The 26,107-nt window shown below is 39.3% G+C and overlaps 2 protein-coding genes across 3 annotated transcripts in view; both read left to right on the top strand.

Moving 5' to 3' along the window:
• LOC125282790 (ankyrin repeat domain-containing protein 26-like) overlaps window positions 1-5,710 on the top strand; it is a 47,028-nt gene extending 41,318 nt beyond the window's left edge. The window contains exon 10 of the mRNA XM_057304645.1: window positions 4,534-5,710. Coding sequence (XP_057160628.1) covers window positions 4,534-4,854 — 321 coding nt within the window. The 3' untranslated portion in view covers window positions 4,855-5,710. The remainder of the gene's footprint in view (window positions 1-4,533) is intronic.
• Window positions 5,711-5,742: 32 nt separating this feature from the next.
• Window positions 5,743-22,688, top strand: LOC130542185 (ankyrin repeat domain-containing protein 26-like). 2 transcript variants are annotated; one of them, XM_057304727.1, is made up of 4 exons: window positions 5,743-5,936; window positions 7,393-7,621; window positions 21,280-21,325; window positions 22,453-22,688. In XM_057304727.1, the coding sequence occupies exons 1-4, from the start codon at window positions 5,788-5,790 to the stop codon at window positions 22,503-22,505; spliced, it is 477 nt and encodes a 158-aa protein (XP_057160710.1). In that variant the 5' UTR covers window positions 5,743-5,787; the 3' UTR covers window positions 22,506-22,688. The 2 variants fall into 2 exon arrangements, with proteins under 2 accessions (XP_057160710.1, XP_057160711.1); XM_057304728.1 differs by lacking the exons at window positions 21,280-21,325; window positions 22,453-22,688 and adding an exon at window positions 13,393-13,635.
• Window positions 22,689-26,107: the final 3,419 nt, after the last annotated feature.

The following is a 26,107-nucleotide window of genomic DNA, read 5'->3' as shown; positions in this document are numbered from 1 at the left end:
GATGCGGGGCTAAATTCCAGCAAGCAGCCTAACATACAGAGCAAGGCAGAAGCTCTATGGCCTTTTGTAACCTAGCCTTGGAATATACACACAGCATGACATTTACCGTATTCTGTTTGTGAGGAGAAAGTCACTAAGGTTGACCCATGGTCTTTATTTTTTTTAATGGAATGAATATTTAAAAACCTGTGGACACATTTAAAAATCAGTGTAATTTACCCACCAGCCACAATTTTTTGTATTCCTCCCACATAAAAAATACACTCACCTCCTCCCAATACCTCCCACAAATCTCAGTTATCATGGCATCAGGTTCAGGCTTGAGTCCAAGATCTTACCATCTTAATCAGTTGCAGCGGGGATAAGGTGTCTAAAGTATAGTCCCTTGAGTACATGTCCTCTCAATGTGAAGACTTGGAAATTAAAGAGACCGTTCTCTACCACTCAAAATGCAACATTCTGGAAACCTGCTAAGGACTCTCCCATTCAGAATGAAGATGGGAAGCATACTAGTCCATAGCAGTTTTCAAATACAGCCTGAAGCGTGCTCAGTTCTTCAGTTAGGACTTAGTCCTAACCATGGGAATGCTTCTCCATGGCTCTTTGCTCTCCTCTTTGAGCTCTCAGTTCTGTCCTTTTCATAAGGAATGACCTGTGTTTGTAGCTGTTTTTTAGCCTGCTTCTTCCTGGTGGGACTTCTAAGACCCAAAGGCCTATTTTCAGTTTGTACTATCTTGGTCTCTTTTAGTGCAAGCTCGCAAGCAGTGTTTTGGTACTATAATTCTCTTCAGTTTTTGAGTTTTCTGTGAATATTAATGATTTTCATGCCATTAGAAAAGCCATTCTCCCGGATCTTTTTGAGATAAGCTTTTCACCTCAGGTTTCCTGTGAAGCTCTTACTTGACAGTGCCTTTAAAATTCTCATACTCTGAAGATCCTTAAAGAAATTCGAGGCGCACCTTACATCCTTCCAAGTTCTTAATAAAGGGTTTTATAGTCTTGGCTTCATCCACAGGCCATGTTTTCCTGGATTTGCTCTTAACCCAGAAGCCATTTCTTTATTTTAGCATTGTTTGACAATTCAGCATGTAGAGAGGCTGTAAATGAGGAGCAGCTACTTGAACCCAGTAAATCCTGGTTGCTTCGTATCGAATAGTCTTTCTGTAGCTTATCTCTCCTATCATTTTTACTTTCAAGTGTTTGTGGCACGAGTTCCTTTCCCTGTAGTGTCATTTTCTTCACTTGTCTAGAAACCTTTGCTGTAAGCCTCTTTAAGGGCTGTCAGGTTTCCACTAGCAGTCTCTTGGAAGCCCTTTTGGTTCTCAATCTTCTCTACGTCCTTTCAGGTTCCACTTCCTGGTTCAAAGGAGGTTTTGTTTTAGTTTAGTTTAGTTGTTTTTTTTTTAATGGCAGCACCCCATTTTTGATATCAGTATCTGTACCAATTATTTATTGCTGCAAAATAAACCATCTCAAAACCCAGTGGCTCAAAACAACATTTATCTTGTTCACAAATCTTTAGACAAGGCTGAATAAGGCCAACTCATTTCTTCTTCATTTGGCATCACCTGGGATGACTGGAAGCTGGGAACTAGAATCACCTAAAACCTTGTTCATGCACATGTTTGGCTGTTGAGGCTGGCTTTTGGCTAGGATGGTAGCTGGGGCAGTCTCAGCTAGAATATCTACATGAAGACTCAGTGGGTGGCCTGGGCTTTCCCACAACAGCTAGATTCTAAGGGTGAGCTTCCCTAGAAAAAGAAAGTGAGATGGAGGCTATATCACATTTTCTAACCTAGCCTTCAAAATCACATAGCAGACCCTATGACCCAGCACTTGCACTACTGGGTATTTACCCCAAAGATACAGATGTAGTGAAGAGAAGGGCCATATGCACCCCAGTGTTCCTAGCAGCATTGTCCACAATAGCTAAACTGTGGAAGAAGCCGAGATGTCCATCAACAGACGAATGATAAAGAAGATGTGGTCCATATATACAATGGACTATTAGTCAGCCATCAGAAAGGATGAATACCCAACATTTGCATCAACATGGATGGGACTGAAGGAGATTATGCTGAGTGAAATAAGTCAAGTAGAGAAAGACACTTATCGTATGGTTTTCACTCATTTGTGGAACATAAGGAATAGCAGGGAGATCGGTAGGAGAAGGAAGGGACAAATGAAGGGGGGTAAACGGGGAAATGAACCATGAGAGACTATAGACAAACTGAGGGTTTGGGGGGGGAAATGGGCCAGCCCGGTGATGGGTATTAAGGAGGGCACGTATTGCATGGAGCACCGGGTGTATACTCAAACAATGAATCATGGAACACTATATCAAAAACTAACGATGTGTGGTCACTAACATATCATAATAAAAAAAAAATCATGAAAAAATGAACCATGAGAGACTATAGACAAACTGAGGGTTTGGGGGGGGAGAAGGAAGGGGCAAATGAAGGGGGGTAAACAGGGGGAAATGAACCATGAGAGACTATAGACAAACTGAGGGTTTGGGGGGGGAAATGGGCCAGCCCGGTGATGGGTATTAAGGAGGGCACGTATTGCATGGAGCACCGGGTGTATACTCAAACAATGAATCATGGAACACTATATCAAAAACTAATGATGTGTGGTCACTAACATATCATAATAAAAAAAAATCATGAAAAAAATGAACCATGAGAGACTATAGACAAACTGAGGGTTTGGGGGGGGGAAATGGGCCCGCCCGGTGATGGGTATTAAGGAGGGCACGTATTGCATGGAGCACCGGGTGTATACTCAAACAATGAATCATGGAACACTATATCAAAAACTAATGATGTGTGGTCACTAACATATCATAATAAAAAAAAATCATATAGCAGCCTGCCATATTCTATTCACTAGAAACCAGTTGCTAAGGCAAGCACATATTAAGGGGAGGGATTGTCATAGGAGAAGTGTCAAGGAATTTATATAACCACCACATCCACTCACCTTGTCTTACCAATCATATCTAAAGGAAAGAAGTTCTTCCCAACTCAGCATCACTGAAACTCCAGCAAGTTTTTTGGTTGTTTTTGTTGCTTAGTATGTTCTCTTATTTTGTGGGAAGTAACGAAGGATTGTAGCACTGTTGAATTAAGGTTTTTTGTTTTTTGTGTTCTTTATGGTCCAAAAATATATGGATCATCTCACTAAATTTTTTTACCTAGAGATGTGATTTCTTAAACCCTGCGAATCATTTCTCCTCAGACTGCAATTCAGATTAGCATAAAACATTTGTAATTTAGAAAAAGCCTTTGGGGGCACCTGGGTGGCTCAGTCGTTAAGCATCTGCCTTCCAGTCAGGGTGTGATCCCAGCATTCTGGGATTGAGCCCCGCATCAGACTCCCTGCTCTGCTGGGAGCCTGCTTCTTCCTCTCCCACTCACCCTGCTTGTGTTCCCTCTCTCGCTGTCTGTCTCTCTCCCTGTCATTCAATAAATAAAATCTTAGAAAAGAAGAGAAAAGAAAAGAAAAAGAAAAAAGAAAGGGGCGCCTGGGTGGCACAGTGGTTAAGCGTCTGCCTTCGGCTCAGGGCGTGATCCTGGCGTTATGGGATCAAGCCCCACATCAGGCTCCTCTGCTATGAGCCTGCTTCTTCCTCTCCCACTGCCCCTGCTTGTGTTCCCTCTCTCACTGGCTTTCTCTATCTCTGTCAAATAAATAAATAAAATCTTTAAAAAAAAAGAAAAGAAAAGAAAAAGGCTTATGGTATTAGAGTCAGTATTTATAGATTCATTAATTAGAGTTTTATTTTCAAAGTCTTATTTTGATAAGCATTTATTGGCTCAGACCTACATAAGTCAATATGATATTCCTAAAACTTCTTTAAGAATTATGGAGTACCAGGGCACGTGGGTGTCTCAGTCAGTTAAGTGTCTGCCTTTGGCTTGGGTCGTGATCCTGGCATGCTGGGACTAATGATGTACTGTGGCACGCCAGGCTCCCTGCTCAGTGAGGAGGCTGCTTCTCCCTCCCCTTGCTCTTGTGCTCTCACTCTCTCTCCCTCTCAAATACATAAATAAAATCTTTTAAAAAAATTATGAGGTGTTAAGGTGAGGGGGAAGGGTCAAGCGACTTTGTACTAAGACGTGACTTAACAGTTATTTTATGGAGGAAAGATCTGAAACAATCATAGAGAAATAAAAGTATAAAATCAAGTACAAATGGGTGGCAAAGAGAACGATAGCAGACATCTCTTTTAGTAACTCCTAGTGGTTTTAATTTTGTTCCTGATTTCCTGAGTTATTCAAGGTTCCACATTCCAAGACTCTGCTACAGTATAGATAACATTTTGTTGAAAATCAGTTTAATTTAAAATTTGAGCACCTGGCTGGCTCAGTCAGTAGAGCATGTGACTCTTGACCTTGGGGTTGTGAGTTTGAGCCCCATGTTGGGTGTAGAGACTTAAAAATAAAATCTTCAAAAAAATTTTTGGTCATAGTTTTGCATTAGACTGTTTTCACTCTACTTCCAAACTGTATTATTTTATTTATTCAGGTTGATGATCTTACAGCAAAACTAGAAACTGCGTCTTCAAAATGTCTACAACTGGATGAAAAAAACCAGGTTCTCTCTCAGAAGTTATTATCTATGAAGGAACTACAGAAAAAATGTGAAAAACTAGAGAAGGATAAAAAGAAGTTGGAACAACAAGTAGTAAACCTGAAGAGTCATGCAGAAGTCAATATGGCAGAATACAGTAGAATAGAACAATATAAACGGGAACTGGACAAAAGGGCAAGGCTGGATATGGAGGAAAAATTAAGAGAAGTCAATCTGTTTTTACAGGTTAATTTATTGATCTGTAATATGCTTTAATTCATTTCACTGCAAATTACATTTTGGTTATATGCATTGTATAGTTTTCCTCTACTTCCTTTATAGCAATTTGGTAAATTTCTGGAAGCATTTGTTCCTTCCCTTTAAAAATTTCAGTTTTCATCATCATTCTCACTAAATTGGTCTTTCGGAATGATTCATAGTAGAGAATCATTTTATTTCTTAAGACCAGTTGGTATAAAACAAGACTGTTGAGAGGAAAAGAAAAAATTGTGCTCTAAAAATTTGAACTTTGGGGTGCCTGGTCGGTTGACCAGCTCAGGTCTTGGTCTCAGGCTCATGAAATCAAGCCCCTCATTGGGCTCCATGCTGGGCATGGAGCCTACTTAAAAACAAAATTGTACCATACTTGGGTTCTTTTTTTTTTTCTTTTAAGATCTTATTTGTTTGTTTGTTTGTTTAGAAAGCATGAGCAGGGGGGATGGACAGAGGGAGAAAGAGAATTTCAGACAGACTCCATGCTGAGTATGACACAAGGCTTTATCTCAGGACCCTGAGATCACAATCTGAGCAGAAACCAAGAGTCGGGCGCTCAACCGACTGACCCCACCAGGAGCCCCATGTACTTGGATTATTCTTAAGTTGTATTGTTCACTTTTTAAAATTTTTAAATGATTCTCTTATTCTTTGAATTATCATATTGAGTGAGTTCTAATATAAGAATGATTGAACTTTATCATTCAGATTTAATTCAGTTGACATTGATGATAAATGTTTTACACTTCAGCTTTTTTCACATTTAAAATTGCTCTCTGAATCATTGACTCAAAACTAAAGGAAAGAAATATACTATAATTACCCAGGTTATAACTGTTTTAAAACAATGTTTTTCATTTGCTTTAGGCACAAGTAGCGTCTTGAGAAAGCTTAGGACAGTTAAGAGACAGTAATAATGCTTTAATAAGTAGTCCGATGGAACTCAGAATGAAAGATCTGGAATTTGAACTATCCAAAATGAAAAGTTCTCAAGAACATTCTAATAAAGCAGAGTTGGAAAAGTACAAGTATTTGTACTTTGAAGAAGTAAAAGTTCGAACGTCATTGACAAATGAACTGAGCAGGTAATTTAAAACAGAATCATAGAAAATAGATGTAGCTTATTAATTTGCCTCTAAAGCATAATTTTTATGGAGCCAGGTTCATGAGATGAGTAATAAGTGAAAGTCAACTGGATAGTATAATTTTGGAAAATGATGTTTATAAATGAACTGTGAGATGTTAGGCCAAGACAGTTTGCATCGCTCCTCCTTTTTTAGTTTTACATGATTTTATTTTTTTTCCCCTCAATATTTTCAGTTAATCTGATCGCCTAGTGTTTAAGCTAATTGTTTGAAGCTTTATAATTTAGACAGACAGCATATTATTATAAAATTGTTTGTCAGAATTACCCTAAATAGAAATGAGTTTATTAATATTAGGGAGTTTATTTTTGGAAGATTACATCTTTAACCCAAAAGGTCAAGTACCAATACTGCACATCCTCACAGCTTGGTAGATTTAGTTTTTTGATTGTGATCTTTGGTATTCTTAACTAGAGGGTGCTTTGAAACAAACTATTCTTTATAGTTTTTCTACTTTACATAAGGGTATATACATACAGAAAGATTCACCTAGAGGTGAAAGGCAGTGTAATTCCCAAAGTGGCTAAAAATAGCACCATGGTGGACATGACAAGGAGGTGTGTGGAAGACAGAAAGGGCAGATTCCACCTCCAGTACCTTGGTAACTGTGTTATAACCTAATCGCATCTGGAGCTGTTTTAGTTCTTTCTGATCACGACTCTGCCATCTACTTCTCCCCTAGCAATTGTTGGTCTAAATTATTCCTCAGTTGCCAAATGCTCAATTTCTCTGAGGTAATGAGTGAAATGTACAAGAGTGGTGAAAGCAAATGCTTGAAAATGTCTTTGAGGGATGGCTTGTTTGTAGTTTTATTTTCTTTTAAAGATTTATGTATTTATTTGACAGAGAGCGAGTGAGTGAGCACAAGAAGGGGGAGCAGCAGGCAGAGAGTGAGGGAGAAGCAGGCTTCCTGCTGAGCAGGGAGCCTGACGTGGGGCTCGATCTCAGGACTCTGGGGTCATGACCTGAGCCGAAGGCAGATGGTTAACTGACTGAGCCCCCCAGCCCCCTGGGGTGGTTTATTTTTATATCTCTAAAGTGTTTACTAAATATAAGTATGTGTAATGGCTTCCTCAAGAGTCTCATAAGTACTGCCATTCTGGAGGGCAGCAATTATTACCTATTAAGCCGTGTATATCACTGATAGCCATTTCTCTCCCTCCTTATTTTGAATTACTTATTAGTTAGGAGTCCCAAGAAATATATGTACTTATTTAGAACAATTTTAAACCTATAATATATATAGTAGGTCTTCTCTGTCACATTTTCAGTGTTAAAACACCATTTAAGGGCATGTTCTGTTTACTATTATGGAAACTTAAAAAAAATACACGTCATTTAGGAGTGATTTGGGGAGAAATGAAATACTAAGCATTGTGTTTTGTAATCTTAACAGGACTAATGAGAGGCTGGCAGAGATCAGAACCAAACTTCAAGTGGAAAAACAGCAGAAAAGGAACTTCCTTCACACTGTTACTATGAGTCCTATCTTGGAACTGCCTTACGTCAGAAATATCAGTAATAGATTACCTCTCGATAGACATGTTGCTCCAAGAGAGAATGTCATGATTCCACCCTCAAGCTCGTGTCCTTCAAATAATGGCATCGAGAGTTACTTATTGAAGGTTAGTTATATAGTCTTATCTTTTTTTCCTTGGGTTTCAGATTTCTGATATAATTTTTATTTTTAATTTGGTGAAATCCTGAGTTGTTTAACTGACTTATACACACTAGTAAAAGTCATAATTATTTGTGCTAATAAGGAAATGAGACAGAAAATTTGTGATTTTTTTTTGTTGTTGTTCCTGGAGCTCTTACTTTCAAGAGATAACTTTATTCAATAAATATAATTAAACTGACATATTTTATTATTGTTTTAAAGATTTTATTTATTTTAGAGAGAAAGTGCACAAGAGGGAGAGAGAGAGTGAGACTCTCAAGCAGACTCCCCGCTGAGCATGGAACCTTATGTAGGGCTCAGTCTCACGACCCTGAGATCATGACCTGAGCTGAAATCAAGAGTCGGACACTTGGGGCGCCTGGGCGGCTCAGTCGTTATGCATCTGCCTTCGGCTCAGGGCGTGATCCCGGGGTTCTGGGATTGAGACCCACATTGGTCTCCATGCTCTTCTGGGAGCCTGCTTCTTCCTCTCCCACTCCCCCTGCTTGTGTTCCCTCTCTCACTGGCTGTCCCTCTCTGTGTCAAATAAATAAATAAAATCTTAAAAAAAAAATGTCAGACTCTTAACTGATTGAGCCACCCCGAAAGTGACACATTTTATATTTCTTGAAAAGTTACACTGAAATTCAATTTTAGAAAGTAAATATTATTGCTCATTAACCAAATGTACACTTAGATACCTTGACTTATTTTCTGGTTGACGATGGTTTATAACAATTTTAAAGTTTGCTGTTACCAATTTTTTCCACCCATATGCGTAAGTGAATGATTAGAATCCAAACAATCCCATATGGATGTTAATTATTTGGAAGAATCCATGAAAAGTTCTTTTATGAATTACATAAACTTATAATCCTAAAAAGATTAATTTTTCTTTTTAAGTTAAAATTTTTGGCATTTTCTTACAGGAGAGTACATCCTTTATTGCTTTCTTACTTAGAGCATCTTTTTTTTTTTTTTTTTTTTACTTATAACACTTGTTTCAATTTTTACAAAATGTCTTGCTGAGCAATTGTAGAGCATTTTCTAAATAGCTAAATCAAGCAAATATTTGATTTTTTTTTTTAAAGGAGAGAATGGCAGTGCAAGCACGGGGTGAGGGGCAGAGGGTAAGCAGGCTCCATGGTCAGTGAGGAGCCTGATGCACGGCTCAGTCTCACGACCCTGAGATCATGACCCGAGCCAAAATCAAGAGTCAGACGCTTAACTGACTGAGCTACCCAGGTGCCCCACAATTTGAATTTTTATTTTTTTTTTAAAGATTTTATTTATTTATTTGACAGAGAGAAAGAGACAGCCAGCGAGAGAGGGAACACAAGCAGGGGCAGTGGGAGAGGAAGAAGCAGACTCATAGCAGAGGAGCCTGATGTGGGGCTCGATCCCATAACGCCGGGATCACGTCCTGAGCCGAAGGTGGACGCTTAACCGCTGTGCCACCCAGGCGCCCCACAATTTGAATTTTTAAAATGAAGTTCACACGTATCTACCTTGCCATCACTTAAGTTGGTGATTGATGACTAAGATGAGTATGATAGGGAGTCTTTAAATAGCAGCCAGTTTCCATTGTGTATCATTGTTATTAAAATATCCATTTCAATCAATGCACATAGGTTTATGGTTTTGATGGTATATTCATGGTCTTATTGATGTGGACAAAAGTAGCATAGGCTCAGGATAAATGAGGCCTCAATCTTGGTCTTTCATTCGGCTTCCTTATTGTCTTGCTCTCTTCCCTTCTAATTTGAGGACTTTCTTTAGTGTTATGCTTGGATGCCTTTCTTTTTCTTTTTTGTTTATCGATTATAGATTTTTGGTTTGTGATCACCATGAAGTTCATATGTAACATCCTATGTATATAGCGGTCTCTTTTAAGTTGATGTTTAAGTTCAAACTCATTTTATAAACACTGAATTTTTACACCCCTCCTTGTTTTATGTATTTGATGTCTTAGTTTACATCTTTTTATTTTGTGTATCCCTAAGCTAATTACTGTAGATATAATTGATATTACTACTTTTGTCTTTTAACCTTCATACTGGCTTTATAAAAGTGATTGCTCTATTACCTTTACTGTATGTTTGCTTGTACCAATAAAACTCTTTCTCTTGTAATTTTCTTACTTAAAGTTATGGCCTTTTCTTTTCTTGTTTATTTTTGAGAGAGAGAGAGAGCAGAGCAAGTGAGAGCAAACACAAGTGGGAGGGGAGGGCCAGAGGGAGAGGGAGAGGGAGAAGTAGGCTCCCTGAGCAGGGGACCTGATGCGGGGCGTGATTCTAGGAGGTCCCTTAACCTATCCTCATTTCTAAAATTCTTTTTTCTTTTTGACTTGGATCGTTTCTACTACCCTATCTTGCAGATCACTGATCTGTTCTTCTGCAGCTTTTACTCTGCTGGTGATTCCCTCTGGTGTATTTTTCATTGCAGTTATTGTATTCTTCAGCTCTGATTGGTTCTTCTTTATATTTTCTCTTTCTTGGAGTTCTCACTGAATCCATCCATTCTTCTCCCAAGTTTGCTGAGCATCTTTATGACCATTACTTTGAACTCTATCAGGTAGATAACCTATCTCTTTTTCATTTAGTTATTTTTCTGAAGCCTTGTATTGGTCTTTCATTTGGCACATATTCCTCTGTCTCCTCATTCTGTCTGACTTTCTATGTTTGCTTCAGAAATTGTTCTTGTCAACTTTTTCCCTCTTTTAAGTATGTGGCTTTGAACAATGAATGTTCGTTATGAAGTCAAGGAAGAAAGCATTTCTAAGTGTTGTCTGGCCATTTTTCTTGGAACTGTGGTGGGGTAGGTGGCAGATGGCGCTGCTCTTCTTTTTCTAAGTTGAGAACACGAGAGTCAGGCAGATGGAGATAAGCTTAGTAACTTTATTACCGATACATACTAACAAATTGGAGGATGTGGTTTAGGCATGTAGCCACAGTGAGCTTCCCAATACTTTATCCCAAATTAGGCACTTCCGTACACAGTTGTAAACGGAGAGAACAAATGTTTGATGCCCATCCCAAAAAGATGAGAACAGGCCTGAATTGATGTTATTGTGGCAGGCACATCTTTTCAGAGAAGAGATTTGCAACCACGTACACACTGCTTAGTGCCTTCTCCCAAATTCACCCGTTAGGTACATCTCCCTTCCTGTCGTGAGGAAGGTAGAGAAAAGTCCTCACATGGAAATGAAGATTTACCTATAATTTCTGACTGGACTTCAATTGTAATTAAAGTTAGTCATGTCTTTTGTACATACCAACTAATGATGAGAGGTTGGACAGGGCATGCTAGATGGTAAGGAGAAATCTGTTTTGTGTTTTAAATTTTGCTATAAATAACCCACAACACAGGTAACTCATTTATTGGTTGATTTTGCTAAAACCAAGTTTTATTTGAAGGAAATGAATAATTCTTTCAAGGAAGAATTTCCTCAGCTTCAGGTTCTTTGGTTCAACTAAAGATTTTCTCCTTCAAGTTCCCTGTCCTGTGGTTAAAAAACTTTGTGCTTATAAATTGAGTATATTGACTGTTACTAATAGGAGTTAAGATAACTTCTGTTCTTTTATGTTTGTTCATGACTTCAACATTTATAATTTAGTTAGAAAGTTATGTTGTGCCTAATGCCTAAACGTTATTGAGCCACATGACAAAGTTTTATATATTCATTTTCTCTGAGTTATCCTTAAAAACACATGTGTTTTTCCTGACTATGGGGAAGTAATTGGCATAAAACTCTAGGCTCAGTAAGACCTAAATTAGCACATTCCTGGCCTGCAACTAGGTGGGTTTTTGACCTCAGGCAAACTACAATCTCTCTGAGGCCTTTTTGTCTCCTCTGTGAAATTAGGAACTTTGACTAAGTTAGTGACTTCCATACCATTGGAAAAATTTTTTTTTTCAAAGAATAGAACTTAATTTTTTTTGCATTAAACTGTATTATATAAAACAGAGACAAGTAGAGCTCTTTAGCTAAAGGAGAGATGAGACTACACCTGTAGACTTCCTTGTCCCTCAATCCTGCTGTGTCCCCAGTGGAACCTTAGATTTCTATGGGCGATAGTTTGAAAACTGACACTTACGAGAAAATCCTTCTAGTTAATAATTCTTTGGATTAAAATTTGCTGATACATTATACATTGTTTTTCTGTGTATAATTTTCTTAACCTCCTATGTTTTTGATAAATGGAAAAGTATAAATAAAATTGCAAATGTGTTCTCTTTATTAATGGACCTCAAGCTGTTTCTACCATCTAAACACAGTTCTCACCTGGAAATAAACACAGGTCCCAGAAGTAAATATTTAGGAAAAGAGCTTTTGGGGGAAAAGATAATAACATTACCTTGATAGTTTTTTAAGTCACGCCGTATAAAAAGTGGTTTATATCTTACATAGTATTTATTAATGGTATTATAAAATTGCTTCAATAAAAGCTTCTCCCATCAAGTGGTATTGAGTTACTAATTTTACAAGGCCTGTCTTGTAATGTTGTCAGATTATTCGTTTTATAAGGCCGGAATATAATGTTATGGTCAAAAAGTGTTACGGTTTCTCAAAAAATTAAAAATAGAAATACAGTACAATTCAGTAATTCCACTACTGGCATTTACCCAAAGAAAATGAAAACACTAATTCGAAAAGTTGTACGCACCCCTATGTTTTTTTGAAACATTATTTACAATAAGCAAAGGATGGAAGCAACCTCAGTGTCCATCAACAGATGAATGGATAAAGAAGATGTGTTATATGTATACAGTGAAATATTAGTCAGCTATAAAAAAGAATGGGATCTTGCCATTTGTGACATTGGTAGAACTAGTATTATGCTTGTGGGATCGAGCCCCACGTCAGGCTCCTCTGCTATGAGCCTGCTTCTTCCTCTCCCACTCCTCCTGCTTGTGTTCTCTCTCGCTGGCTGTCTCTATCTCTGTCGAATAAATAAATTTAAAAAATCTTTAAAAAAAAATAAGAACTAGTATTATGCTAAGTGAGATAACTCAGAGAAAGGTAAATACCATATGATTTCCCTTACACGTGGAATCCAAAAATCTAAACTACTAATAGCCTACTGGTGACTGGAAGCCTTACCGATAACATAAATAGTCCATTAACCCATGTTTTGTACATTACATGTGTTATATACTATATTCTTACCCTAAAATAAACTAGAGAAAAAAATGTTACTGGGAAAAACAGCAGGAAGAGAAAATACACTAATACAGTATCAAAAAAAGTCTACGTGTAAGTCGAGTAGACCTGCACAGTTCAAACCCATGTTGGTCAAGGATCAACTGTATATTACAAGTATTCCCATCTAGAATATTCTTTCTTAGACCTTTCTTATAAAAGGTATCCTCTCATTGAATGCCCAAAATGAGGTCTAAAGTAGGGTACTGGGGTTCCTGGGGACTCAGTCAGTTGAGTGCCTGCCTTCAGCTCAGGTCATAATTCCAGGGTCCTGGGATAGAGCCCCGCCCACTTCAGGCTGTCTGCTCAGTGGGAAGTCTGCTGCTTCCACTCCCTCTGTTCCTCCCACTTGTGCTCCCGCTCTCTCTCTCTTTATCTCTCAAAATAAAATTGCTGCTATAAACATTGGGGTGCAGGTGCCCCTTCAGATCATTACATTTGTATCTTTGGGATAAATCCCTACTAGTGCAATTGCTGGGTCGTTGGGTAGCTCTATTTTCAACTTTTTGAGGAACCTCCATACTGTTTTCCAGAGTGGCCGTGCCAGCTTGCATTCCCACCAACAGTGTAAGAGGGTTCCCTTCTTCTGCATCCCTGCCAACATCTGTCGTTTCCTGACTTGCTCATTTTAGCCATTCTGACTGGTGTGAAGCGAAATCTCATTGTGGTTTTGATTTGTATTCATTTCCCCGATGCCGAGTGATGGTGAGCATTTTTTCATGTGTCTTTTGGCCATTTGTATGTCTTCTTTGGAGAAATGTGTGTTCACGTCTTCCACCCATTTCTTGCCTGGATCATTTGTTTTTTGGGTGTTGAGTTTGATAAGTTCTTTATAGATTTTGGATACTAGCCCTCTAACTGATATGTCGTTTGCAAATATCGTCTCCCATTCCGTGGTTGTCTTTTGGTGTCGGCGACTGCTTCCGTTGCTGTGCAAAAGCTTTTTATCTTGATGAAGTCTTTGTTTCCCTTGCCTTTGGAGACATGTCTAGCAAGAAGTTGCTGCGGCTGAGGTCACAGAGGTGGCTGCCTATGTTCTCCCCTAGGATTTTGATGGGTTCCTGTCTCCCACTTAGGTCTTCCATCCAGTTTGAGTCTATTTTTGTGTATGGTGTAAGAAAATGGTCCCGTTTCATTCTTCTGCATGTGGCTGTCCAATTTTCCCAACACCATTTGTTGAAGAGACTGTCTTTGTTCCACTGGCTGTTCTTTCCTGCTTTGTCAAAGATTAGTTGACCATAGAGTTGAGGGTCCATTTCTGGGGTCTCTATTGTGTTTCATTGGCCAAAGAAACAGAATGTTTTTGTGCCAGTACCATACTGTCTTGATGATTACAGCTTTGTCACAGAGCTTGAAATCCGGAATTGTGATGCCACGAGCTTTGGTTTTCTTTTTCAACATTCCTTTGGCTATGCAGGTTCTTTTCTGGTTCCATACAAATTTTAGGATTATTTGTTCCAGCTCTGTGAAAAAAGTTGATGGTATCTTGATAGGGATTGGATTGAAGGTATGGATTGCTCTAGGTAACATAGCATTTTAACAATATTTGTTCTTCCAGTCCATGAGCGTGGAATGTTTTTCTATTTCTTTGTGGTTTCCTCAGTTTCTCTCATGAGTGTTCTAGAGTTTTCAGAGTACAGAGCCTTTGCCTCTTTGGTTAGGTTTATTTCTTTTTTTTTTTAGTGTTTTTTTTATTATATTATGTTAGTCACCATACAGTACATCGCCAGTTTCCGATGTAAAGTTCGATGAGTCATTAGTTGCGTATAACACCCAGTGTACCATGCGATACGTTAGGTTTATTTCTGATTTCTAATCTTACGGTTTTTGGTGCAATTGTAAATGGGTTTGACTCCTTAATTTCTCTTTCTTCTGTCTCTTCGTTAGTCTATAGAAATGCACCTGATGTCTGTGCACTGATTTTCTATCCTGCCAGTTTGCAGAATTCCTGTATGAGTTCTAACAAGTTTGGGGTGGAGTCTTTGGGTTTTCCACATAGAGTATTACGTCGTCTGCGAAAAGTGCGAGTTTGACTTCTTCTTTGCGGATTTGGATGCCTTTTATTTCTTTTTGTTATCTGATTGCCGAGGCTAGGACTTCTAGTACTATGTTGAACAACAGTGGTGAGAGTGGACATCCCTGCCGTGCTCCTGACCTTAGGGAAAAGCCCTCGTTTTTTCCCCATGGAGAATGATATTCCCTGTGGGCTTTTTGAAGATGGCTTTTATGATATTGAGGTTCTGTTCCATCTATCCCTGCACCGTGAAGAGTTTTTTTTTTTTTAAGATTTTATTTATTTATTTGACAGAGATAGAGACAGCCAGCGAGAGAGGGAACACAAGCAGTGGGAGTGGGAGAGGAAGAAGCAGGCTCATCGCGGAGGAGCCTGATGTGGGGCTCGATCCCAGAACGCCGGGATCACTCCCTGAGCCGAAGGCAGACGCTTAACCGCTGTGCCACCCAGGCGCCCCCGTGAAGAGTTTTAATCAAGAAAGGATGCTGTACTTTGTCAGTTGCTTTTTCTGTGTCTATCGAGAGGATCATGCGGCCCTTGTCCTTTCTTTCCTTAAAGTAGCATATCACATTGATTGATTTGCAGATGTTGAACCACCCTTGCAGCCCAGGAATAAATCCCACTTGGTTGTGGCGAATAATCCTTTTAATGTACTGATGGATCCTGTTGGCTAGTATCTTGGTGAGAGTTTTTGCATCTGTGTTCATCAGGGATAGTGGTCTGTAATTCTCCTTTTTGGTGGGGTTTTTGTCTGGTTTGGGGATCAAGGTAATGCTGGTGTCATAGAAAGAGTTTGGAAGTTTTCCTCCCATTTCTATATTTTTGAAACTGCTTCAGAAGAATAGGTATTAATTCCTCTTTAAATGTTTGGTAGAACTCCCGAAGGAAGCCATCAGCCTTGGAGTTTTGTTTGTTGGGAGATTTTTGATAACTGCTTCAATTTTCCTTGCTGGTTACGGGTCTGTCCAGGTTTTCTGTTTCTTCCTGTTTCAGTTTTGGTAGTTTATACGTCTCTAGGAATGCATCAATTTCTTCCAGATTGCCTAGTTTGTTGGCCTATAGTTGTTCCTACTATGTTCCTTAAAATTGTTTGTATTTCCTTGGTGCTGGTTGTGATCCCTCCTCTTTCATTCGTGATTTTATTTATTTGGATCCTTTCTGTCTTCTTTTTGGTAAGTCTGGCCAGGGGTTTATCGATCTTACTAATTTTTTTTTTTTTTAAGATTTTATTTATTTGACAGAGATAGAGACAGCCAGCGAGAGAGGGAATACAAGCGGGGGAGTGGGAGAGGAAGAAGCAGGCTCATAGCAGAGGAACCTGATGTGGGGCTCGATCGCACAATGCCGGGATCACGCCCTGAGCTGAAGGCAGACGCTTAACTGCTGTGCCACGCAGGAGCCCCGATCTTACTAATTCTTTTTTTTTTTTTTTTAAGATTTTATTTATTTATTTGACAGAGATAGAGACAGCCAGTGAGAGAGGGAACACAAGCAGGGGGAGTGGGAGAGGAAGAAGCAGGCTCATAGCAAAGGAGCCTGATGTGGGGCTCGATCCCATAACGCCGGGATCACGCCCTGAGCCGAAGGCAGACGCCCAACTGCTGTGCCACCCAGACGCCCCCGGATCTTACTAATTCTTAACCAGCTCCCAGTTTCGTTGCTGTGTTCTACTGTTCTTTTGGTTTCAATTTCATTGATTTCTGCTCTGTTCGCTATTAATTCTCTTCTCCTGGTGCGTTTAGGCTTTAATTGCTGTTCTTTCTCCAGCTCCTTTAGGTGTAAGGTTAGGTTGTGTATTTAGGACCTTTCTTGTTTCTTGAGAAACACCTGCATTGCTCTATGCTTCCCTCTGAGGACTGCTTTTGCTGCATCCCACGGGTTTTGAACAGTTGTGTTTTCATTTTCCTTTGTTTCCATGAATTCTTTTAATTTTTCTTTAATTTCCTGGTTGACCCATTCATTCTTTAGTAGGATGCTCTTGAACCTCCATGTATTTGTGTCCTTCCAAATTTTTTCTTCTTTTTTTTTTTTTTAAAGATTTTATTTATTTATTTGACAGAGATAGAGACAGCCAGCGGGAGAGGGAACACAAGCAGGGGGAGTGGGAGAGGAAGAAGCAGGCTCATAGCAGAGGAACCTGATGTGGGGCTCGATCGCACAACGCTGGGATCACGCCCTGAGCCGAAGGCAGACGCTTAACCACTGTGCCACCCAGGTGCCCCCCAAATTTTTTCTTCTGACTGAGTTCAAGTTTTAAAGCATTGTGTTCTAAAAATATGAATGGCATAATCTCCGTCTTTTTGGCCTGGTTGAGTCCTGATTTGAACCCAGTGTGTGATCTACTCTGGAGAATGTTCCATGTGCACCTGAGAAGAATGTGTATCCTGTGGCTTTAGGATGAAATGCTCTGAATATATCCGTGAAGTCCATCTGGTCCAGTGTGTCATTCAAAGCCCTTGTTCTTTGTTATCTTTTGCTTAGGTGATCTATCCATTGCAGCGGGTGGGGAGTTAAAGTCCCCTACCTACTATTATTGTATCATCATTGATGTGTTTATTTAATTTTGTTATTAATTGGTTTATATAATAGGTTGCTCCCATGTTAGGGGCATAAATATTTACAATTGTTAGATCTTCTTGTTGGATAGACCCTTTAATTATGATAGTGTCCTTCCTCATCTCTTATTACAGTCTTTGGTTTAAAATCTAATTTGTCTGACATAAGGATTGCTACCCCAGCTTTCTTTTGATGTCCATTAGCATGATAAATGGTTTTGCACTTCCTCACTTTCAATCGGGAGGTGCCTTGGGTCTAAAACAAGTCTCTTGCAGAGAACATATCAATGGGCCTTGCTTTTTTATCCAATCTGATACCCTGTGTCTGTTGATTGGGGCTTTTGACCCATTTACATTCAGGGTCACTGTTGAAAGATATGAATTTAGTGCCATTGTATTATTTGTAATGTCACTGTTTCTGTATATTGTCTCTGTTCCTTTCTGGTCTGTGTTACTTTGTGGCTCTCACTTGGCTTCAAGGATCCCCTTTAATATTTCTTGCAGGGCTGGTTTAGTGCTCACAAATTTTCTAGGTTCTGTTTGTCCTGGAAACTCTGTATCTCTCCTTCTATTTTGAATGACAGCCTTGCTGGATAATGTGTTCTTGGCTGCATATTTTTACCATTTAGCACATTGAATATATCATGCCCGTCCTTTCTGGCCTGCCAGCTCTGTGTGGACAGGTCTGCCACCAGCCTTATGTTTTCACCCTTGTCGGTTAAGGACCTCTTGTCCCGAGCTGCTTTCAGGATTTTCTCTTTGTCTCTGAAATTTGCAAGCTTCACTACTGTATGTCGAGCTGTTGACCTATTTTTATTGATGTTGGAGGGGGTTCTCTGTGCCTCCTGGATTTAAATACCTGTTTCCTTCCCAGATTAGGGAAGTTCTCTGCTATAATTTCTCAAATATACCTTCTGCCACCCCCTCTTTCCTCTTCTGGGATCCCAATTATTCTAATATTGTTTTGCTTTATGGTATCACTTATCTCTCGAATTCTCCCCTCGTGATCCAGTCGTTTCTTTTTTCTCAGCTTCTTTATTCTCCCTCATTTTGTCTTCATATCACTACTTGTCCTTTCTGCCTCATTTCTCCTAACAGTTACAGCCTCCAATTTTTAAAATTTTAAATATATCATTTTTGTTAGTTAATTATAGCTCAATAAGTCTGGAAAAGATAAGCAAATAGTGTTTTATTTCACCTTACCCATTATGTATGTGACGAATTTTTTAAAAATTCCTATTCAGTTATCTGACACATATCATTAGTTTCAGATGTAGTGTTCAGTTAATTATCAGTTGTGTTTAACACCCAGTGCTCTACACATCACGTGCCCTCCTTCATGCCCCATCACCCAGTTACCCCAACCTCCACCCACCTCCCCTCCAGCAAATCTCAGTTTGTTTCCTATAGTTAAGAGTCTCTCATGGTTTGTCTCCCTCTCTGATTTCTTGCCATTTAGTTTTCCCTCCCTTCCCCTATGATCCTCGGCACTGTTTCTCATATACCACATAGGTAGGAAACCATATGATAATTGTCTTTCTCTGACTGACTTATTTCTCTCAGGATAATACCCTCCATTTCCATCTACATCAATGTAAATTGTAAGATTTCATGGTTTTTCATGGCTGAGTACTATTCCATTATATTTATATATACCACATCTTCTTTATCCATTCATCTGTTGATGGACATTTGGGCTGTTTCCACAGTTTGGCTGTTGTGGACATTGCTGCTGTAGACATTGGTGTCCAGGTGCCCCTTCAGATCCCTACGTTTGCATCTTTGGGGTAAATCCTTGTCGTACCATGACTGGGTCATATGGTAGCTCTATTTTTAACGTCTTGAGGAACCTCCATACGGTTTTCCCGAAGTAGAGCCTCCATTTATGATTGCGTCTCATTAATGGCCTTTTGATTTCGATTTCTTAAGATTTTATTTCTTTTATTTCTCCTGAAAGGGATTCCCTAGTGTCTTCTGTGCTTTTTTCAAGCCCAGCTAGTATCTTTATAATTGTTATTTTGAAGTCTAGTTCCACCATCTTACTTATATCCGTACTGATTAGGTCCCTGACAGTCAGTACTGCCTCTTGTTCTCTTCTTTGAGGTGAGTTTTTCCATCTAGTCATTCTGTCCATAGAAGAATAGATGATCGAGAGCACAAAATACTAAAATAGCAACAATGACCCCAGAGAAATATACTCCTAATAAATCAGAAGAGACCTGAAACCAAATAAATAAATAAAATAAAAATTAAAAAAGAGAAAGAATATAATCAGATAGGATATGAGAACAGAGTAATACAGTAGATTCTGGGTGTATTTTGGTCTGTTTGTTAGGAGAAACTATATATGCAAAAATAAAGTTAAATACAATGAAAGGATAGAACGTAAGTATAAAAATGAAAATTTAAAAAGTTGGGAAAAAAACGAGTTGCTAAAATACGAAAATGAAAAGGAAATAGAAAATTAAAGTGGAAAGATTAAGGAATCATGAGAAAAAGCCAGGAATTCTTTATAGCATTTTCCCCTCGTGCTGGAGTTCTGCAGTTCCGTGTGCTCTGTAAACTTGGTCTTACTGGGATGTTCTTGCTGGTTTTCTGAGGGAAGGGCCTGCTGCGCTGATTCTCAGGGGTCGTTTCCCCGGCTGTATTGCACTGCCCTTGCCAGGGGGGCCGGGCTGAGTCATCTGCTCCGGATTGCTCTCTGTGGCTTTTGTTCCCTGAAGGCTTTCCGCACCACTTTAGAGCATGAGAATGGAAATGTCAGCCTCCCAGTGTCCAGCCCTGGAGCTGGATGCTGGCACCCTCTACTCTTCAGTGTGCCCTCACGGAGAAGCTGTCAGACACTTCTGTCTCCCTGGTTTCTGTCTGCACTCTGTGTACCCCCAGCCTGTGACCGAGCATTTTTATCTCAGCCCCGCCACCCCCTTTGGAGTTTCCAAACTTTGTTGCCTCCTGTGGCATGCATTCACACCGCTCCTCCAGGGGGTGGGAGGGAGGTCTTGCCCTGGTTCTGCCGCTTGTTGGGCCACCACTCTGAGAGCAGTTGCCCAACCCTTGGCAGTTCATGGTTTATGGCAACACCCAGCTGAAAGCCCCCTCCTCCGCTCACTGGTTGCAGCCGGCTTCCCTGCTCAGATGCCTGGGAACTCTCCCACACTCAGACAGCCGTGTTCTTTCTGTGATTCCGGGGATCCTGAGCCCAGGCTGTCCCACCTAGGATTCCACCCTGTTTCTCCACCTGAGTGCCTTTCAAGCAGGGATGTCCCTCACCGGAGCAGACTTCTAAAAGTTCCGATTTGCACGCGACTGCTATATCACTTTCTGAAAGCTGGCTTATGGATGCTCCCTCCCCTTACGGTTTATCTTCCCATATATCCCCTTGCATTCGCATCTCCGCACCTCCTACCTTGCAGAAAGTGGTCGCTTTTCTATCTGTAGAATTGCAACCGTTCTTTTCTTAGATCTCAGGTTGAGCTCACAGGCGTTAAGAGTCATTTGAAAGCTATCTAGCTGAATTCCACGGAGTGGACGAAACGATGGTCCCCTCCTTCTCCGCCATCTTCCTCCTCTTCCAGAATTCTGTGTATTCAATAGACCAATATTAAAGGTACTTTTTATCAGATTCATCTAAATAGCATTCCATATGTTTCTTCTCAGTTACCTAAGATTAAAATAAGTAGGGATTTATTTTATTTCATTTATGTGATTATCTTTCTATTTAAGCAATCCCTAATTTAGTTGTAGTCTCTGCAAGTGTTATTTGAAGACCACATTTCATAAGATATATATAGTTCCTAAAATAATATCTCTTCTTTAACATGACATTATAAATAATATTTGACTTCTTTCAGGTGCAGCAGGAGTTGGAAAAAAATATATCTAGAGAACTAGAAGAAGGTATGTTGCCAAATTTATGAATTAAGATAGACATCGATTTCTGAAATAAACTGTGAATAGTCAATGGCATCTCTTTCCATTGTTTGGGTAATAGGTACTACATTAAAGTTTTTTTATGTATATCTAATAAAAAATGTAAGACATAACCATACTGAAGAACATACTTATTCCTCATTTAGTCATCGTGTTTCAGACTTTAAAAAAAAAATCCCCAAATGTCTATGTATCTGTTATTATTTCTGGCTATACTCTTCCTTCACTTCTTCCATTCCTGTGGAACTGTCACCCTGAATATGTGGGCTTTCTCAAATTCTTGTTTCTGCTAGTGGTATAAGACCAAAAAAACCAGACTTGTCTTAGTAACACTTAGTGAAGCAATTATAGTTCATATTGTAGTTCATATAGCTGTCACTTGACAGGTGACATTTAAATCTCCAGTGATTGATTTGTCATTGGTTGACCTTTTGCCATTGGGTAAAATTCCAAGTTCCTTACGTAGAATAAAAACACTCAGATCAATTTGGTTCTTGCCAGATTATTCAGCCTTCTCTTTTGCTGCTTACCCTACTGTGCTGCTTTGCTCTAGCGCCTCTTCAGCGTAGACTGCTTGCAACTCCACAAGTGTTCTTCCTCACTCTTTGTGTATGTTCTTTGTATATGCGTCTTCCCTCTACCTGGCACCCTTTTTCCTCGTCCTTCAGGTGTCAGCTTACATATCACCTCCACTAAAAAGCAGACAATATTGGTAGAAAACTAGGATGTCCCTTCTGTGTGCTCTTACAGTGTCTTATTTTATACCTGTCATGGTATATTCAACGCTGCAAATTGCCTGTTAGATTTTTCAGTTCATAGTATATGATTGTTCAGGGGTGGGCTCTGTCATCACCTTGTCATTTCCTTTTGTAATGAGAAAACCAGAAGCTCTGATATTTACCCACAATAGCAATTAACTCAGTGGCAACCATGAGCAAAATATATTTAAAAGGAATCTTGTATTTTATATTGTAGCTGTATGTAGATATTTTTCATTATTCTTAACACTCATAAAGCTTCAACTTTGTTTTTTACTAACTTGTAGTTAACCACGAAGTATTTTAGATAAAGAATAGAATTCTTTTTCTTTTCAGCTGCTGCTGAATTGGAATCAGATTCATCCTATTATACCTCGTCTTTCTTCTGAATCACATCTAAATCAAGTTCTATGGAAAACATCAGAAGGCTTTTTACAGAATTCGAGGAGCCGTTATAGGATCTGAAAGATAAATAGTAAAAATGTATTTACTGGATGTTTATATAACATTATACATGTTTCCTATTAAACGTATGCTGTGCAAACATCTTTATTAAAGGAACATGTTTTGAACCATGTGTGTAATATAAGTTTATATAATATTTTAAGCTGTGTTTCTTGGCACCTAATGAACTTTTAAGCAGATTTTGTACATGGAAACCAGCACTATTGGGTTTTACGTTTTTCAAGCTTCCCAAATACCAGCTTTTTAAACAGCACCCAACCAACCAAGTTGTCATTAATACTTCGGTGGTGTTAACTGATAGCTTTTTTGTATTTTCCAATTCTTATTACTACATATGGACCTAGGGATTTAGACAGACATCATTTTGATATATTGCTGCTAAGGCTATTGTCAATGTTTGTATGCATTACAATTTTTATAGTGCCATAAAACCTATGCATAATTTTAAGTTTAAATACTGATTCATAGCTCTTTCCTCATGGTGAAAGAAGATTTGCCTAAGGCTTTTTACCTTTTCTGTTTATTTTTTATTTACTTTTTGAGAACAGTCTTAAAATTAGAGAAAAGAAAAATTAGAGGGAAAAAAAGAATTTTCCCCCAGAACCATTTGCAAGTAAATTGTTACATTATGCCTGATTCCCATAGCATTTATATCCTACAAGTCAGTACATTCCACATAATTACCATACAACCCTGACAAACAGACAATGAACTCTAATACAATTGACCCTTGAATGATGTGGGGGTTAGGGGCACTGACTGTTTGCAGTCAGAAATACATGAATAACTTTTGACTCCCAAAGCACTTAACTACTAATAATCTGCTGTTGACCGGATAACTTACTGGTACCAGAACAGTCGATTAACCTGTGTTTTGTATGTTATATGTATTCCATACTATAATCTTACAATAAAGTAAGCTAGAGAAAAGAAAATGTTATTAAAATCATAAGAAAGAGAAAATACATTTACAGTACTGCCATGTATTTATTGAAAAAAATCTGCGTATAAGTGCACCCATTCAAGCCGTGTCCACTGTATATTCTGTCTTTTTTTTTTTTTTTAAAGATTTTATTTCTTTATTTGGCAGAGAGAGAGACAGCGAGAGCACAAGTAGGCAGAGCGGCAGGCAGAGGGAGAGGGAGAAGCAGGCTCCCTGCTGAACAGAGAGCCTGATGCGGGTCTTGATGCCAGGACTCTGGGATCATGACCTGAGCCGAAGGCAGATGCTTAACCGACTGAGCCACCCAGGCACCCTATACATTCTATCATTTAATCCTCATATTCTTTTTAAGTCTTGCTACTTGTCTGTAATATCCTTTATAGCAAGGAAGGTCCTGTTCAGAGCCATGTATTTAATTCAGATGTTGTGTGTCTTAGTCTCTTTCAGTTTAGAAGGGTTCCTTAGTCTTTCCTTGATTTTCATGACTTTTAATCTTTTGAGGAGTTGATTGCAGTAATGTAGAATGTCTTTCAATGTGGGTTTTTCTTGTGTTTCCTTGTGATAAAATTCAGATCAGGGACATCTGGGTGGCTCAGTTGGTTAAGCGGCTGCCTTCGGCTCAGGTCATGATCCCAGGGTCCTGGGATCAAGTCCCGCATCAGGCTCCTAGCTCAGTGAGGAGCCTGCTTCTCCCTCTGCCTACTGCTTCTCCTGTTTGTTTGTGTTTTTTTTTTTCTCTCTCTCCTTTCTCTCTCTGACAAATTAAAAAAAATCTTTAAAAATTTCGGATCACACATTTTTAGCAAGAGTATGACTGAAGTGGCCCTCTACTCATTGCATCCTCTCATGTGACCTACAATTTTGATTTGTCCCGTTGTTGGTGATGTTAATGTTGATCACTGGAGGTAGTATCTGCCAGGTTTCTCCTCTGGACTGTTAACTTTCTACTTTACAATTCATTAGTATTTTATGCAGAAGTACTTTGAGACGTGTAACTATCTCCTTTCTCAGACACTCTGTGCCAGGCCACCTCTTCTACAGATTTATTGCCCCCACACGGCTCTGAAAACCCATGCTGGGCTGTTGTTTCCCTTCAGTCTGTGATACCACATTCTATGTTGTTGACCTTTCAGGGATGTTCCAACACTGTGCAGGGTGGCTCTCCCACATTTATGCCTTCCCCATTCTCTCCAGGCTCCAACACTTCACTGTGGGCCACCAGGCTCCCTGTACCTGTTTCTATGCTTTTGAACTGAAAAATTGGGAATACAAAGAAGAAAGGGGGAAAGGGCTCCATAGGTCTTTTATAATCAACTTGTCAAGCTTTACAAAGCCAAGATTCTGATTGGAATCACATTGAATCTATGAATAGTTTATAGGGAAAAGACATTTAGAATACTGAGTTTTCCAAACAATATTTTAATTGATTAACTCTCAATGTTTAAAAATGTTTCTATAAAGGTCTTGCAGATATTTTTTAGATTTATTTCCAGTTATTTGATAATTTTGATCCTAATTATAAATATTTAAAAATCAATTTCATTTCCTGTTTGTTGCTAGCTTATAGAAATAAAATTATTTTGCATATTGAGCTTAAATTCACCCGTCTTGCTAAACTGTCTTAGTATATCGTTTCTCACAGTTCTGGAGGCTGGGAAGTCCAAAATCAAGGCACTGGCAGATTCAGTGTCCAGTGAGGGCCTGCTTCCTGGTTCATGGATGCTGGTCTTCCTCCTGTTTCCTCATAAGGCACAGGGCCAGGGAAGCTCTCTCAGGACTCCTTTAGAAGGGCACTAATCCCATTCATGAGGGTTCCACCTTCATGACTTAATCACTTCCCAAAGCCCCCACCTCCAAACACTATTACATTGAACATTCAGATTTAACACATGAATTTGGGAGTGAGGGGACAGAGATATTCAGTCTATAGCAATGCTGTTCCTTGTTCTCAGCCATGTAGGCCTCCTCAATATGGCTGCTTGCTTCATGAGGACAAGGAGAATTTTGCTGCAGAGAGCGCTGAGTCCTCTTTTAAGGGTTTCACCTGCTTAAGTCAGGCATACATAGAATAATCACCTCAAATAACGAAGAGGTAGATATTGCCAAGAGAATACTGAAAGAGAAGTTTAGGAAGGGGAACTCTAGATCTGTAATGGATATCAAAACATATTTTATAAAGAAGTTAAAATAGTAGAGTACTGACACAAGAGGAAGACTACCAGTCAACTGAACAGAACACAAAACCCAGAAACAGAAAAAACCATACCTGAGAATTTAATAATGATGAAGTGGAATTTTGAATTAGGTGAGAAAAGATGGATTAGGTATGACAAGCAAAGAACTATCTTTTATTTTTTAGACAGTTCTTAAAGTTGGAGCACCTGGGTTAGGCATCTGACTCTTCATTTCAGCTTGGGTTATGATGTCAGGGCCCTGAGATCAATTCCCGCTCTCCCCAGCCCCCCGCCTCTGCGCTTGGGGTGGAGCCTGCTTAAGACTCTCCTCCCTCTCCCACTCCCGCTGCCCACCCCCGCCCCGCCATTATCTCCCCCATGCTCTCTGAAACACCTCCCCCATCAAAAC

The sequence above is a fragment of the Ursus arctos genome, unplaced genomic scaffold, assembly GCF_023065955.2.
Source record: "Ursus arctos isolate Adak ecotype North America unplaced genomic scaffold, UrsArc2.0 scaffold_30, whole genome shotgun sequence".
Classification (NCBI taxonomy): Eukaryota; Metazoa; Chordata; class Mammalia; order Carnivora; family Ursidae; genus Ursus; species Ursus arctos.
Note: the sequence above shows the minus strand (reverse complement) of the source record. Positions and strands in the feature narration are given on the sequence as shown.

What these genes read in the sequence shown, in the direction of transcription:
- LOC130542185 (XM_057304727.1), top strand. Translation starts at nt 5,788, where the DNA reads ATGGAACTCAGAATGAAAGATCTGGAATTTGAACTATCCAAAATGAAA. An exon ending in TTGACAAATGAACTGAGCAG is followed by an intron (nt 5,937 to 7,392) that starts GTAATTTAAAAC and finishes TAATCTTAACAG; the next exon opens with GACTAATGAGAGGCTGGCAG. An exon ending in TCGAGAGTTACTTATTGAAG is followed by an intron (nt 7,622 to 21,279) that starts GTTAGTTATATA and finishes GACTTCTTTCAG; the next exon opens with GTGCAGCAGGAGTTGGAAAA.